Here is a 17,355-nt window from a genome sequence, read left to right as displayed (position 1 = left end):
AAAATAAATAAATAAATAAAAATTGCTCTTTCAGAAATACTTTACAGTATATTTATAGTAAATAATGTGTTCCCTTCATTGTAGAGTGGAGACAAGACATAATGTTGAACCATACAGTACATATTCATATTTATTTGATTTTACATTTACCATTATAGTTCTGTTTCTTTGAAGTCAATCAACTGAATACTACTCTGCAATTCACAAATCAACAACAACAACCGGACAAGTAAATGCTGTATTCCACTGAAAGACATGCAAAACCAAATCAGCAAGCTATTCATTGCTTCTTTTTACAAATGACCCTTTACTTCCATAAGGTTTTCTAACAAAAAAAAAAAAAAATGTTGACGCCTTCTCTGCTTCCCTTCTTGCCTTCATCATTCAGATATTTCCAGTAGTTATAAAAGTGTGTACACTATAATACCTGGGAATTACAGAAATGCCTGCAATACAAAGTACAAACGTTTGTTTAAATACCTCTAACTTGATTCAGTTGTAAAGCATTTCAGGCAATATAATAATGCCTGACATGTATTCTGTAATATTTAAGTTCTGAATCTCTCTGCAAAACAGTTTCCATCATGATGGTTATGAGGGTTTGCCACTGAGATTCCTCTTAGGGTTTATTTTTTTTCAGATGAATCCACTGTAACCCTAAAGTAAGAAAAGTATAACCAACAAGCTCAATTCTTATCTCGACAATACCTTATCTTACCCTATACTGAAAATAACAATCTTCCAGTTGGAAATTATTTTTTTCTCTTCAGAAGACTTGTTGGAAAAGGAGCACACACAAATACACAGACTGTAAACATCCAGTTAGTACAAAACTGCTTGAGGGAAAAAAAAAAAAAGAAGTCCAACTTATTATGTACAAAACTTAAAGCTAAATCAAAGAAGTACTAAAACGTGTACTGAACAGATGAAACAATTAGAAAATGGAAAGTGGGGCAAACATTAAAGTTCACAAAAACTTAATTAGATAGTGAGTTAAGAATCATTTATATGGTAATTTTATTATTTCTATAAACTCTGCCACTGGGTTCTTTGCACACAGTTTCCATATGGTCTAATCATCACTTAAAGAACACCACCATCCATAACTATTAAACACTCAATAGTTGTACATTTAAAAATACTAAGGAAACTCACTCAGAAATGTCTACAGGGTACTTGAATTTATGTTTCTTGAATTTAATTTTATAGTTTAGTATTTTTAAATAATACATTTCAGAAACGTATTGAGCCAGACTGCCTACATATTGCACCTCACAAAGCCTGTCATGTCATACATAGAAATACACATTTGGTGTACAAATGTGGCAAAGGAAATATTGGCTCCTAGAGTAATATGTTATCATTCTTTAAGCCTTTATTTTATAACTTACACCATGATATTAAGGTTACCATAGTTTTGTTTTTTTTTTTTTTTTTATAACGATTATCATGCCATGCAAATTTTTTACTGTCCCATCCCTACTCAGCTGCCAGATCCATGGAATCTTGATGTTACCAGAATATAGAAACAATGGGTTGAGAATTGTCAATGTTACACATCAATCAGCTACCAGTACTTTTTCATGCATTGGTGTGATTTTCTTGTGCTTGTACTCAACTTCATTAATCAGGACTGTAAATGATATACAAAATGTATGGTTTGTATGTATGGTTTGTATGTATGGTTTTGCCCTTGGCTAGTTGATACCCATTCCATTGTTATAAGGGGAGGGGTCTACTGTTTATTAGTCTAATTGTATTAAGGTATTCCAATGAAATTGTCTAAACAATTCACTGTGAAAACTTGACATTAAAACAAAAAATAAACCGGGACTTATAGGGTTAAGTAAAATGGCTGGTATTCACCCAAATTATTAAAAAAGCATATTCCTCTTACTGCACTGATTCATCATTAATGCACCACATACCTCATTTTAGATGGCAGTTTGAATGCTGTTAGGCACTTGAAGAAAACAAATATCCAGCAAGTCCACCTTAGGTTTTTTTTTGTTTGTTTTGTTTTTTGTTTTTTACTGAAACATTCCTGATTGGTTAAAATTAAGCTGCACATAGAACAGAAAAATTCATTCCTGCTAGATTATCCAACAATGGTATAAGGTTCCCTTGCAAAATATTGCCTTTTACCTTGCAAAATATTTTTGAAAAACTTCCTGCACAGCAAACAGAGTATGTTATATAAAATAGCTGTTCCATGTGTGCCCATATTGTGTTTACTCAACATATCCCCAATTAAGCTTTCCATTGGTAATTATGTAGCCAGAAGTTTGGCAATTTAACCTGAATAACAATTAAATGTGTGATTGAATGTATAGTTCCAGTGTGATAACAGCATCATCGTTCATACCTTATGATTTACTTAGCAGCACTGTGTAGCATTAGTGGAATTTGCAAGCTGTTTCTAATGTAATCACATTGGTATGCATTTGCACATTTCGAGATTACTTCAGAATTAATATAGAGCTCAAACTGGTTCTTTTTCGTACCAGGTATGCAATGTGACAAAAACGAAAACCAAAGACTTCCCTGAAAAAAAAAGAAGAAACAAAGGACAGCTATCTGCTGTAATGTTTGCATCTAATTTGGCACTGACTGTATGTGGTACAGTATAGAGGTGTCCTTTGTATGTATTCTTCACATAAAAGGAGTATATTACAGCGTATGTTTCAAATTAAAATATATTGCAACGTATTAGATCATATTGTATTTATATGACTTATATTATTATGGTTGCCTTTATAATTGTGTTTTGTTGAATCTGATGGGATTTTTTTTTTCTTAACACCAAATACGAATGTATTTATTTTGTTTCGGCTTTGAATTTGTATTGTACTCACCTGGCTCGTGCTCTCCGGGGTTGTCAGTGATCTCCAGGACCAGCAGCTCTCTTCCTTCATAGCTCTGGCCGATGGAGTGAATTTTGGTGATGGACGGGCACTGCAACCAAACCGACACGAGCGCTTCTTTGAGCTCTTTGTAGCGGTGATACTCAAACGAAATGTCCCCTTCTCTAATAAACCTTTTATTTACATTCTCGCTCGTTTCTTCTCCTGATGCCAGAACAGCCAATGCCCCACACATTGTCAATAAAATAAGTGATTTCATTTCTTTCTTTCTTTCTTTCTTTCTTTCTTTCTTTTCTTTCTTTCTTTCTTTCTTTCTTTAGCTTAGACTCGCTTATTATGCAGAGATCAATCGTCTCCAGCATCCACAGAACTGTCTCATTATGTACTGCACTGAGCGCTCTGAATGAAGGACGTACCTCTTAGACAACCACTAAGGGGTGGTGCTAAACTAAAAACACATTATGTGTGAGACAGGTTTACTGTATTTATGATATTTTTGCACAGGTGAGGATAAACTTATGTATGCATTTTATGTTCTAAAAAAAAAAAAAAAAGATAGAATGGATGTTTTTGTGTACATTTTAAAAATAAGATTAATCTGTGACTGAATACCATATGACAAGCTCTAATTCTAGTCATGTTAGTCTTGAAATAATTATTTGCACTAAATTAGTACGGTACTAAAAAGTATTACAAAGGTAGGATTGAAAGGTGGTAAGGCGTAGAAAAGCAAAATAGACGTGTGTTTTAGATGTGTAGAGAAACAAGAGAAGACATTTAGTAGACGATAATAATAAAACAAGTACATCAGAACAGAGTGAAAAATAGTAGTTATAGAGCATATTTAGTAGCCTATATTTTGTGTACTCAAATTATAATTACATGCACCCCGTTATGGAGGATACTTTATGCCAAAATGAAAAATAAATAAATACACAAATAAATAAATAAACGTCGAAATAAATACATATATAAACATGTACTGTATTTATTTCTATATTTGTTTTTATAAAATGGCTTGGATAATTAGATCACTCAACAGTCTTTGTTTTATTCTTTTGTTTTCTTCATCTCTGTCACCTAATAATTACAGAAAAGTTGGCAAAGATACAGTGGTATTTAGTATGATGTATTCAGATAACAGAACAAAGAAAACTCAAAGGCAAGTAGTAGCAGTAACACTATTCAAAAGCCATCTGAGAAATCCCCAGCCAAGTCTCACTCAGCATGCCTTATATAAATATATATATATATATATATATATATATATATATATATATATATATATATATAGTAGCGATCTCGGTTCCCGCAGGCAGGCGCATCACACAGGGCGAGGCAATCCACAGAGAAGGTGAAGGCAGGCATGATCCCGGGAACCTCTCGCAGTAAAGCATAGCGCCGATACCGCTGTACAAGAAAGCCGGGGTACCTGTTTCCACTTCTAACACCAATGTAGCGAACTAAGTTAACGCAGGCAGGCGCCTCATACAGTGCGAGGCAATCCGCGGGCGGGCGGGCGCGAACCTGGGACCGGTTTTGGGAATTTGTACCGTGTACGGGCAAGACCACTGTTCATTGCCGTTTGGGCATTTCCATTCTCGCTGAGCTTGTCCATTGTGTAAATGTTATTATTATTATTATTATTATTATTATTATTATTATATTTATAATTATAATATTAATAGCCAGACAATGACTACTTATATAAGTCTCTTTAAGTTTGAGCACTACACTGAAATATATTCTGCCTTATTCTGCTTTTCACTGCTTAGCGGGATCTGATACTGAGGCATGTATTATTGAAAAAAAAAAAAAAATCACACTGGACCCCCATCACTTCGCTTGCATTGCTGGGTTTTGTCCAGTTTTTGGAAAGATGGAAAGTTGGCAGCTATATATATATATATATATATATATATATATATATATATATATATATATATATATATATATATATATGCAGTAGCAGCATCTACTTATGAAACAAAATATCACTTTATAAAACTGACTAGCGAGTATGCTATGGGACGGGAAAGACTGTGCAAACTGACACGAAAGTCATTTAGTCCACATATCATCGAAAGCTGGATTACAATCTATGGAAATTATGCCGGTTACTGGCCATCTGTGTGAAAACAGCCTCTGAAATTATTGGTCAGCTTCTCTTGAAGTCTGCAAAGCCTGAATAGGATCATTTCCTACAAAAAAAAAAAATAAAATAACACCTGGAAGCCTCCCTCGAGTGCCAGTGCAGTGCAGTGTTTGGCTGTTTCATGAAAGTGTGAAATCAGTCTGCTTTCAGTTTCATCTCAAAAATTATATTATAAATGGCAATGTTCAATGTAATGTTTATGGCAAATAAAAAAAGTACAATATATATGTTACAATCAAACAGTCTTCAGGGACTATTCTTTCTCAGTGGAAGGATAAATAATATATTTCTTATATATATTTTAATGTAGCGATTTTATAAACAAAGTCAGAAAGTTAAAACCCTGCCACAAAAGCCCTCCTGACAGCAGGAAAAGCTTAGGGACCCAGGTCGTTTGGATGCGAGCTAAAGTTGTTTTTTTTTGTTTTTGTTTTTTGTGGTCCTTTTCCATTTTTTTCAGGACCGAGTTTGTTTATGTTCACAACGCAATTTGCGAGTGCACTCGGCTTATTTATATGGTGTGTGAACCAGATGTTTACAATATCCTGCAAGGCATATTGAAACATGGCAGCTATTGATCTATTGCTCCGGTATTTAATATAGCATGTTTTAAAGTAATACAAAGATGACCACAAAAGATTTAGAAGTGAGTAGTTTTTAGAGATTTACAATTATACTGTATTTACTATTTAAAACTACTCACTTCTAAATTTTTTGTAGTCATCTTTGTATTACTTTAGTATAAATACATGTTAATTTGGATTCATATGTTGTTTTTTTCTGACTTTATGTGAATGAAAAGACACACATTTGCCCGTTTTCCCATTGGAAATAGTGATATTTTGAAATATCACTGTCATGGTCACAAAAGCAAAGTTTGTGGGGAATAATAGCCATTTCCTATACTTCTGAGGCATAAGCAATTAGGAAATAACACTTACTACCCAGGAACAAAAATTGTGTTACATAGTGTAATTACAGCATGCATTTTCACACTTTGCATTTTGTAATTGCCAGCTATTATTAATACTAGTCTATTGTGTATTGTAACTTTCTTTTAAATATCTAAGCGACCTTCATACGCTGTGTCAGTTTACAGCAGCAAAGAGGTCAAGATGACTTGAGCCAAGATGAGCCAACTTTTTATTCTTCTTAATACTCCATAAAATGGATGATGTTCTCAGCAGAGAAAAATCACCACACTTTTAAACACTTACACCCATTTTAATCACTCGTCAACAAACCCTAACACTAATTTCCACCAATCTACTGGCGTTTTTATTTCCTCAATCAATTGATTAAATGGTTTATAAAAATATTTACCTGGTGTTGAAGTCTTTTCTAGTGGCATACAAAATAAAGCCTAGGTGACAGTTTTACATTTAGATTAATTAAAAAAAAAAAACACTCTTCCTCACATTTCATACTACTTGTGACAGAGTGTTCGTGTCACGTGTGTGGCCTGCTTAAGCAATACAGAGAGGCAAGTTGGAGGTGGAGTTGAAAACACCAGCACAGGTTCGCAGAATTTATTAAAAGTACAAAAGAAAGTAAACAAAGTGGTCATGTGATGTTACCAGCGATGGTAACGCACAGAGGACACATAAAGCAAGCTGTACAAAAGGCAAAATAAAACACAGTACAAAACTAAAAATACAGGTGCCACACAGGGCAACCGCTAGCCTTATAAACTAGGCGTCCCGCTCCAGGAACCGGCTACACTACATAACCCTCGCAATACATTACATGGGATCACTATCCCTTAAACTAACCTACTTATGAGCCGGTATTCATACGATGACTCCTGCTTCTTCATACGGCTTTGGCGGGGCATTGCCGTCACAAGCATCGCTTGCAGTTTCAGGGTTGTGTAGCTTGTTTTCTGCAGAGCGGCGACTCTCCTCCTGAGCATACACAGGGTATTACAGTCACCCAGAGAGATCCCTACCGGATGTTTTTAAACTGACGGACACTCAGTCAAGACCCACCTACTTGCTGATTGAGGACCAGCACAGCCAATAACTTGCTGCCTTTCCCTTCAACCAAACCCAGCAGGCAGCATGTGCCAATTGTGCGCCGGTATGTAAACAATAATTTTCACACAAATCAATTACAAAGACACACAATAAACGCATTTCCACATACAAATTATATCAACACGAATTCCCCACCCGTGCAGGGCAATCATTTTTTTTTTTTTTTTTTTTTTTTTTTTTATCCTGGAGGGCTAAATTCTGTTAAGAGTATTGAAATACCTGTGGCAGAACTGATGGTACACAAAAGGGTGATGCCATGTTTGCAATAAGCTGCCTTAGCTTTCCCCAGTTTCACACACGGTATCTATACGCACTTATCCAACTTGGAATTGTTTTCCTGTAACTCAGTGAAGAGGCCCATCTGTTATGTTTTATAATACATGGATACCCTTGTGATGGTAATAATAAAGAAGATGACGTTCCGCAGCACAGTTGAGTTTGTTTGTTTGTTTGTTTTTAATGTAGTGTTTCAGTGCTGTACAGACGTTCTATGTCGTTATCCGTTAGCGCTTCAGCTTTATTTGGATGATAGCCTTTATCGTGTTTTAATTTCCCGTTCCTGAGTTACAAAATGTACCAGCTTTACATCTTTTTTTTTTTTTTTTTTACATATTCTCATTTCTTTCTATACTGTGTGTGTTGTCGAGTGATTGAAAACGAGACATGTTGTGTTTGAACTGAAAGTGGTCTTGAAGAGTCGAATGGGTCAAAGTTCAAGTATATTTTCTTCTAGAGTAATCATGAAAAATTACCGAGTCCTTTAATGGCTCAGGATCAATAACCATATACAAATTATAGCCATAATCCATATATCTATATATATAGTACTTGTCATTAATATAATATATATATATATTACAGTATATATACTGATGACTCAAGCTCTCACCATGATGGATGACACTGGAGACAAGGCGTGCAGGGCTAAATGACAGTAATTTATTGTTTTGAACAGAATTCAGTACTGTCCCGAGTCCCTGTCTGGGCCAGGACAATGTCACCAAAATAACAAACTCCCCTGTCACTCACTAAATTGTAGTCACCCGTGTCCCCCCCATTAACTGTCTCTCACTCTATATCTCACACTATCTCACCCACTCTCTCTCACCCCGGTTTAGCACGCCCCAGGTCTTTATACTCCTGCTGTTCCCATACAACCCACACACACACACACACACACACACACACACACACACACACACACACACACACACACACACACACACACACACATAGTTATGTGGCATAATCTGAACCACAACAATACACAAAATACCAATGCACAGGACACGCAAACTGGAAAAGCAACCAGGACAACACAAAAGTCCAACAAGGTCCCCTTCAGTTGGCCAGGTTGCTATACAGCCCCCCCACCACCACCACCACCACCCCCTTAGTTCCTTCGTCCCTGAGGTAACACAAAGTCTTGGAAGCGACCCGGCTGTTTACGTTGTCTTCCTTGGTCGCTGCCCCCAAGGGCTTGGAGGGCTCCCGTCTGCCTCAGGAGTGGGCAGGGATACAGGGCTTGTGATACGTGTCTTCTGGATACCCAGATGCCGGCACATCTCACTGAATACTGGACTCGAAGTTCCGCCCCTGGTTTGTATGCAGCTCCTGGGGAACCACAAAGCGGCTGAAGAACCCCTCCGGCAGGGTGTTACGCGCTCCTGACCTTAACACAGCCCTCAACCTCTCTGATCTGGCACACCACAGGTTGCTCTCATCAATCTCAATCTCGCCCACTCTCTCTCACCCTGGTTTAGCACATTCCAGGTCTTACACTCCTGCTGTTCCTGTGTCCTTGTCCGGTCCGGCCAATCGCAACTCTCCCTTGTATGCACACACTCTCCACATCTAGGTGGCATGGTTTGAACCCTAACAATACACAAAACACCAAAGCACGGGACACACAAAAAGGACAGACAACAAGGACAACACAAAAACGTGAAAAAAATATTCTAGAAATTTGTAGAAAATTAATTAAAAATAAAAACTGAAATAGCTTGGTTGGATAAGTGTCCACCCCCCTTGTAACAGCAAAACTAAATTAGCTCAGGTATAACCAATCGCCTTCAAAATCACACTCCAATTTAAGTGGCCTCCACCTGTTAAATTGTAGTGAGCCACATGATTTCAGGATAAATTCAGCAGTTCCTGTAGGTTCCCTCTGCTAGGTACTGCATTTCAAAGCAAAGACTCAACCATGAGCACTAAGGAGCTTTCAAAGAACTCCGGGACAAAGTTGTTGAAAGGCACAGATCGGGATGGGTATAAAAAAATATCAAAGGCCTTGAATATCCCTTGAAGCACAGTCAAGATGATTATTAAGAAGTGGAAGGTATATGGCACCACCAAGCCCCTTCCTAGATCAGGCCGTACCCTCCAAACTGGATGACCAAGAAGGAGACTGATCAGGAGGCCAATGGTAACTTTGCAATAGCTGCAGGCTTTTACGGTAAAGACTGGTCAAAGTGTGCATGTGACAATAATATCCCAAGCACTCCACAAATCTGGCCTGTATGGTACAGGGGAAAGAAGGAAGCCACTACTCAAGAAAGCCCAACTTGAATCCTGTTTGGTATGCGAAAAAACACTCAGGAGATTCTGTAGCCATGTGGCAAAATGTTTTGTGGACTGACAAAACTAAAATGGAACTTTTTGGCCTAAATGCCAAGCGTAAGGTTTGGTGCAAACCCAACACAGCGCATCACCCAAAGTACACCATCCCTACTGTGAAGCATGGTGGTGGCAGCATCATGTTATGGGGATGTTTCTCATCGGCAGGGACTGGGGTACTTGTCGGAATAGAAGGGAAAATGAATGGAGCAAAGTACAGAGAAGTCCTTGAAGAAAACCTGCTGCTCTCTGCAAGAAAGCTGAAACTGGTACGGAAGTTCACCTTTCAGCATGACAATGACCCAAGGCACACAGCCAAAGCTACACTGGAGTGGCTAAGGAACAAAAATGTAAATGTCCTTGAGTGGCCCAGTCAGAGCCCCGACTAAAATCCAATCAAAAATCTGGCATGACTTGAAGATTGCTGTCAATCAATGCTCCCCAAGGAACTTGACAGAGCTTGAACAGTTTTGTAAAGAAGAATGGAATAAAATATTGACAAATCTAGGTGTGCAAAGTTGGTAGAGACCTATCCCAATGGACTCACAGCTGTAATTGCTGCCAAAGGTGCTTCCACCAAGTATTAACTCAGGGGGGTGGAGACTTATCCTATCCAATTATGATCTTTCAGTTTTGTATTTTTTATAATTTTTTTTTATCAATAAAAACTTTTTTCCCCATTAACAGTGTGGAGTATGGAGTGTAAATAAGTGGAAAAAATTCTAATTTAAATGCATGAAACTCTGAAACACTTGATACAAAATGTGAAAAAAAGTTAAAGGGGGTGTAGACTGCTTCCACTTGGTTTTGTTGCCCCTTTTAAAAATGACTCACAAGACACAATTAATTTTTGAAAGCGTGCTATTTTTAATAATATAAAATAAATACACAAAACAAAAACAAACACCTAGCTCTCCTCGAGCAGTATCTAAAACACACTGGAACCTAACTAACAAACAGGAAAGCTAAGCTCTTTACCTGTTAAAACAAAATCAAACAAAAAAAGCAGTTTTTACAAATAACACAAAAAGGCTTTACACAGTACCTTTGAATTTTTTTCAGTTGAGCACACCTTCAAATCAGGCTCCCTTTCACACAGCAGCACAGAGCAGACTGGCTGCTTCCTTTAAATACACAGCCCCTGGCTCTAATTTACAATGGTAGCTAGATGCAGGTGACAATTAAACAATAAAATAATGAACAATTTAGTTTGGTAGGGAGATTTTAACCCTCTCACTGCCACAAACACACATTTCTGTGTGCAGGGCTCCCTGCCCTGTCACATATATATATATATATATATATATATATATATATATATATATATATATATATATATATATATATATATATGGTTTGGTATATGCCAAAACTGAGGTTTGCGCATCTGTGTTTAAGACTTAGAGGGGTAGTAATATATTAACAAAAATAATCATATTTTAAATATTAAACTAACAACGCATGTGAATTCTCTGGGGCTATCAAATAGATCAATCGAGCTTTGTCTCTAGCTAAAAGTGAAATATCATTATAGTAGACTTTATACATTTCTGAACTTTGCTTTTCACTTTGAAACTCATCCTAATGTCTATCTTGAAAACAAAAAGAGCACAGCTGCTTTCTCTCTATATAAATCAAAGGTAGATGTCCAGAAAGTACATAACAGACTGCAACACGCCTGCTGTCTACATGTGAGGGTAAATGCCCCCCTTACATAGGTGCCATGGATACTTATTTCAAGGTGATAACAAAAAAGAATGGAAAGTGTATGTAACAGCTTTTATACTAATCAACATGCAAGTGCTAATAAAAGGACACACAGGCCCTAATGTTATTTGAAATTCGTTTTATGATTCTGCTTCTCTCCATTTTACATGATACATTATTCCTAATACATTAGGATAAATGATACAGTAAATGGACTGTATACAACGTGAAACATAAATCAGATTACATTCATACCACATTTGCTAGCAAGCACAGTAAGCAGTCCAGCATACAGTACAGTACATACAAGTGCTTACAATGTTATTGAGATGTTATTTTTTAGCAGTATGCATTTAAGACTATTCTTTCCCCATGAAAACAAAAAAATGTTGACTTGCTTTCTTTTATATATATAAATCACATTCTCATGAGTTTTTTTTTTTTTTTAGACAACCCTGGAATATATACCCACCAAAAGAGACGCTGCACCAGTTGGGCTACACTGGGTCTATCGGTCTATCTATCTATATATCTATATCTATATCTATATATATATATATATATATATATATATATATATATATATATATATATATATATATATATATATATATAGACAAGCATGTCTCCCAGAAGAGTTTTTGTATAGAATTTCAACTATTTCTACTTGTAATCTATGTCTCACAATTATTATATCTGGATTACTTGTGGAATGTGGTAATAAAAAAAAATCTATTCAGTATTTTCCCCACACAGTATATTTTAAAGTTATAGTTAAGTGCCCAGCATTGGGTTTGAAACCATTAACAAAACACCTTGGCCTTCTACAATAGCACAATCACTGCCTTGTACAATGCATTGTTTTCTTGGCAGACCTATTTGTAGGTACCATACTAACAAATTAGTCTAGATCTTACCTATGTATCCAGACAAACCTATATAACACCTACACAAAGTTCCTTCCACTGTTTATTGCTGTACTACCACGAACCTCAAGACAAGACTTGATTGGTGGCTTACTTTTATTCATGAAAAGGCACTGTTTGTCTTTTTAGGCGTGGATTACAGTACTGTACTTACAAAGTTACACATTTAAAAAGACAGATGGAAACAAGTCACGAGAGTGTACAAGTATATCTGACTTGTTTTTTGTTTATTTGTCGTTTTAAAATGAACATTTAGTTGTAGTAATAGTAAACCAACATTGCCCAGATCATTTAGGCTGAAGCCAATTAGTTTCCAGTTTAGATTTAAGTCCCAGTCTCATAGGGATAATTTATTCCACCCAGGTTATCCCAACAATTCAGGTTGAATGCGTGCAGTACTACCTAAAACACTTATTGTAAAATGATTAAAACATCAGTTTAATATGACAGTAAGAAAATATATAAATGAATAAATGAATCTACTAGCCTATATAACTGACAGTTTCAAATTTACAGTAGAATAAAGCAATTCTGCCAAATTTACTTCAGTCATACCAACAGACCATTGCTGAACATCATAAGAGAATTGCAAAGTGTGCACTTTTTAATTTTTTTTTCAGACAGTTGAGGAATTTGTCTCCTAGAGCCAGGTAAGTGTCCTGAATGATTTATCTGAATGGTTGTATAGAACTCTCATCTGAATGTGAGTAATCAGTGCTGAATCACTGATACTGAGTGCAATAAAAACTGTAGCAGTTCAATTGAGTACTCCTATTTGATCTTCTTCTCTTCCAGTTTTTGGTGGTAGCTGTTGTACTGGGAATCTGTGTTGAAGATTTTGTCCCACCAAGTGAAGGTAGAGGCATAGTTCCCAACGAAGTTCATATGATGAAAATCATGAAAGCGAGCCCCGGCATAGAATGGTACAAGGTGTAGTGGATTCATGGGGATGTCGTAGCCGCTGAAGACCAAAATAAAGTTATTGTATAAGCTTTAACAATATATTAACCATGAAGTTAACAGAAGCAATAACATTTAAAAGATGTATTCAAGGTATGCAAATAAGCAGTGGGAACCAATTCCAGATACATTTTATAGGCAAATGTATTTTTTACACTTTCTAGAAACATTTTTAATCTGCGACGGGATTCAGAATTGAATTGAGTACAATGATAAAAGGCATACCTGTGTACATCGATGGTTTCCAACAGACGGAAAGTTACCCAAGCCCAAAGAAGAGTCACATGGTTACAGAAGACCATAATGCCAATGAAGAATCCAGTGCCAAGAATGATTGTTTCGAGAGGGTGGGCATATTCTGCCTGCATCCCAAATGGCGACTAAAGCAAGTAAAAAATACAAATTTCAGTTCACTCTACCAGAAAGAGTGGAGTATACAGCAGCAACTCATGTTTTTAAAAATTGCTTTATGGAGTCTAACCAAATCAATGTTCTTACTTTATATTCTTTACATAGATTTTTAAATTATATCTGGTGTACGCAGATACAGGGGGGTAACTGGGCCGAGGCATTCCAGGCTCGGCTGGAGTTTTTTTTCTTTTTTACAACGGAGAGGAAAAATGTAAGCCTGGGGGAAAGGGGCTGACTTAAAACCTTGTCCCGGGCCTGCCATTTTCTGTGGGCTGCACTGTGCAGATACTTCAAAGAAAAAACAATAAAAGTTGCTGTTACTTCTTGGTACAAAATCTCTTCCTGTTGGTCAGGCTACAATCAGGTCACCTGACCTACAGCACATGAAGTGATTCAATACCAGGAAGAAACATTTCATTAAAGTAAATGTTAATTCTACAGTTAATTGTACTTGACAAATCCGTACAGCTTGAATTAAAGTATAAAGACAGAGACCACAGATAATGCTCCTAATGCTAACAAGTATGTCAGTAACATATTGTACAGCCACAGCTATAGATTACAGTTACAGCTACTGTATGACCAAAAAGTTTACGACTATGACGTATCAACGCATCATAATTACAAAGCAGTACAGAATGAGAAACGGCCATGTACAGTCCAATGGAAATTGGGTAAGTGGTATTTAAGAACTACATGTTGTTAAAGTATATTAAAATAATGGTAAAGTATACTAAAATATCTGGTTGTGGAATAATGGCTCATGTTATCAAGAAACATACATCAAAATACAATATATCCCTGTTGAGAAATATGGCAAGAAAATGTCTTTCAAACATTGGTGAGCACTCCCTTTAACTTACTGATAAGTCATATTTGCCTTCTATATACATTTGCAATAATGTGATCTGTTTTTCATTTGCAACATCCACACGTCTCACTGTGGAAATAAAATGAAGGCTCTAGGACCACAGAATGGCTGGTAGTGCATTAATTCCACTATGTCAGTCTCTTTTTTCTCAGCCTATTAACTTACTGTGAACTCATGATGAACCTTGTGGATGTATTTGTAGATTCTTTTGTGATGAAGCAGTCTGTGCAAGAAGTAGTGCCACGCATCTTCAATTACTGCACAACCAAAGCACTGGGCTAGAAGGTAGGTCCTTGGAATGAGTTAGAAACACAGGTCAGAGACGCATTAAATAAAGGAGCTTCAACAATAAAAACATAGACGTCAAAAAGACCAACTGATCCAAACTGGTTGTATACTATCAAATATGTAAATTAGAAAACAGACTTTTTTTTTTCTGGACAATTTCTTGCAAGTTCTGGTTACTGTTCAAATTGTTTATTCCATTCAGAAAATGTGGCTTTGCTCTTGCACTGTGTTGCTCAGTAGGGCCTGTTATACATTTCTGCCTAAAGATCCTGCTCTTTTTTTAATTTGTATTATTTTATTTGAAAAAGCTGTCAGTTGATGAGCAAATAAAATTATTATTATTATTATTATTATTATTATTATTATTATTATTATTATTACTAAAAATAATCACAGAAACATTGGACTGTTTTAAAAGTCAATTATAAGGATATAATAAATCAGTTACCATCGTGGCATTGTATCCCAGTCATAAGGAATGGCGAAGAATTCTGTGAAGTGGTAGGTTCCACAAATCATGGGAAGCTGAATGAAAAAGTGATTAAATAGCAGCATCTTGAAGCATTTCCATTGTTTTTCCCAGGTTTCAGGCTTGTCCTGTAAATTACATTAAAAAATTGTTATTTATCCATGTTACCAAACATACTATGAGCGTCAATAAAAATAATATTTGTCATATATGATAAACAAACAATATTAAAAACTAACCAGCATACCTGTTGTATTTTATACTTTTGCATGAAAGGAATAAACTGGAAGAGGAATCCAGGAAGGCAGAAGAAGAAGTATACAAACTCATGAACTATAAGGGAACCCCAAGTGGCAATCTGAAACTTGGTATAATTATTGAGAATGTAGTCCCAGGCGTTTTTTAAAGGCTGCTGCAGTGGATTGTCTGGTAACATGGAATCGACATAGTCCACAGCAAGGTAAGCGGAGCTCAGAACACTGTCATTCACTGCCATTGCTGCACCTGTACTCTTTATTTTGCCTTTCCAGCCTTTCTGTTCCTGTGGAAAAGCACAACATTTGGTACATTTCCTTTCTTAAAATAATTTGCTATACCCCTCAAAATGTTACAATGCTATTATTATTATTATTATTATTATTATTATTATTATTATTAAACATCAAAATAGTTGATCAGCATAATGGAGTACAGTAGAGCCTTAAATTAATCATTATATTTATGTCCTTGAACCAGTTCAAAATCAAAATCAGACTACTGGCAAGCCATATAGTTTTTGATGATCACTTACAGCATTACAAAAAAAAAAAAAAAAAACATAAGACGGGTAACTCCTTTCCAACAGAATTTTACCATTCGAAGAAACACGAATTGGGCTGTAATAATAATAATACTGCCTTTAACCACTGAATGCTACATCCCCAAGCTATTTTGTGAAATTCAAACAAATAAGAACTTCTCAACTCGCTCACAGTGTGCTATTTTGAACATCCGTATTGCAAATGAAATGTACTTTGACTCAACGAATTCGATGCAGCGCAGCATTAATTCCAAAAAAACAACACTCACCTTCCAACTTGCTCTGGCAGCCAGCTTCTACCTGGGCACAGATCTGTCGCAGTCAAAATGTTTGGAGCAGTCCCAGCAATGATTGGCTGGAGGAAAGTGGAGCCTCTGACGTCAGTTTACAGCGTACAGGCAGTGATTGGTGAAGTGTATGGAGTGATGATAGTGAGACGGTGAGACTCTGGAACTCTAACCAATCACCTTACAGAGGCGACGGTGATGTTTGTCGACTAGCAAGAAGCCGCTAAAAAAATACCTCTGGTTTGACAGCATCAGTGAGGTAAGCTGAATCCAGTGAATTTAATGGGTGCGTACTTCATGGTCATAGATAAATCGTTGACGTTGTAAAGACACTGTCTAAAACAAAATGCATATACAAAAACATATACATATTTTAGGAATTAACTGGAAATGAACAAAAATAAATAAATACATAAATAAAATAAAAAAATAAAAACTTGTGATGTAAAACAGATTTACTGTCGTATGTTACTACTGTATATTTGTGTTGCTTATAACCCTCAGATTGTGATACTTGAGATAAACAAGGTAGCAAGTCTCTTAGCAAGTACCATTACAACCACATAAGCGAATATACAGTACCTACCTACCTACACACACTAAGGAAACAGTATTGATTCCAGACCTGGGGTAAATTACAATTGTCACCGTACAATTCTTAATTAAAGTAATTACAGATTCATTGGAATTGCAGTTAAACCTTGGCACACTAGAATAACTGTAATTGGATGCAGTTCAATTATGCATTTATTTTTCATTCAGTCATATTTTCAGCCATTTTTGGTGACCCTATTTGTTTAAAAAAACGAGATTATATGGTTATATGAGATTATATGTCTCTATTTGTACCTGTAAATATTGCTTTTTTATTTAGAAAAAGAGTAAACATGTTAATGTGTGTAGTTATTTATGTAACATGGTAGTGCAACTGTAATTATAATAGTAACTAATTGTAATTGAACAAAA

At 36.1% G+C, this 17,355-nt stretch overlaps 2 protein-coding genes across 2 annotated transcripts in view; both read right to left on the bottom strand.

The window, feature by feature from the left end:
• cpe (carboxypeptidase E) overlaps positions 1 to 3,258 on the bottom strand; it is a 30,251-nt gene extending 26,993 nt beyond the window's left edge. The window contains exon 1 of the mRNA XM_041219917.1: positions 2,856 to 3,258. Coding sequence (XP_041075851.1) covers positions 2,856 to 3,123 — 268 coding nt within the window. The 5' untranslated portion in view covers positions 3,124 to 3,258. The remainder of the gene's footprint in view (positions 1 to 2,855) is intronic.
• Positions 3,259 to 11,100: 7,842 nt separating this feature from the next.
• msmo1 (methylsterol monooxygenase 1) lies at positions 11,101 to 16,468 on the bottom strand. The gene is made up of 6 exons (XM_041219901.1): positions 16,372 to 16,468; positions 15,551 to 15,844; positions 15,283 to 15,431; positions 14,712 to 14,838; positions 13,490 to 13,644; positions 11,101 to 13,265 (listed from the first exon to the last, which is right to left on the bottom strand). Exons 2-6 carry the CDS (start codon positions 15,797 to 15,799, stop codon positions 13,076 to 13,078), a joined length of 870 nt encoding a protein of 289 aa, XP_041075835.1. The 5' UTR covers positions 15,800 to 15,844; positions 16,372 to 16,468; the 3' UTR covers positions 11,101 to 13,075.
• Positions 16,469 to 17,355: the final 887 nt, after the last annotated feature.

Source organism: Polyodon spathula, chromosome 2 (genome assembly GCF_017654505.1).
Source record: "Polyodon spathula isolate WHYD16114869_AA chromosome 2, ASM1765450v1, whole genome shotgun sequence".
Classification (NCBI taxonomy): Eukaryota; Metazoa; Chordata; class Actinopteri; order Acipenseriformes; family Polyodontidae; genus Polyodon; species Polyodon spathula.
Note: the sequence above shows the minus strand (reverse complement) of the source record. Positions and strands in the feature narration are given on the sequence as shown.

Bases quoted from the DNA above. Each gene is read 5' to 3' on its own strand.
- msmo1 (XM_041219901.1), bottom strand. From the start codon at position 15,799: ATGGCAGTGAATGACAGTGTTCTGAGCTCCGCTTACCTTGCTGTGGAC. The intron at 14,839-15,282 runs GTAACTGATTTA...ACTCATTCCAAG, and splicing joins TGGGATACAATGCCACGATG to GACCTACCTTCTAGCCCAGT. The intron at 13,266-13,489 runs GTATGCCTTTTA...TTTGGTCTTCAG, and splicing joins GAAACCATCGATGTACACAG to CGGCTACGACATCCCCATGA.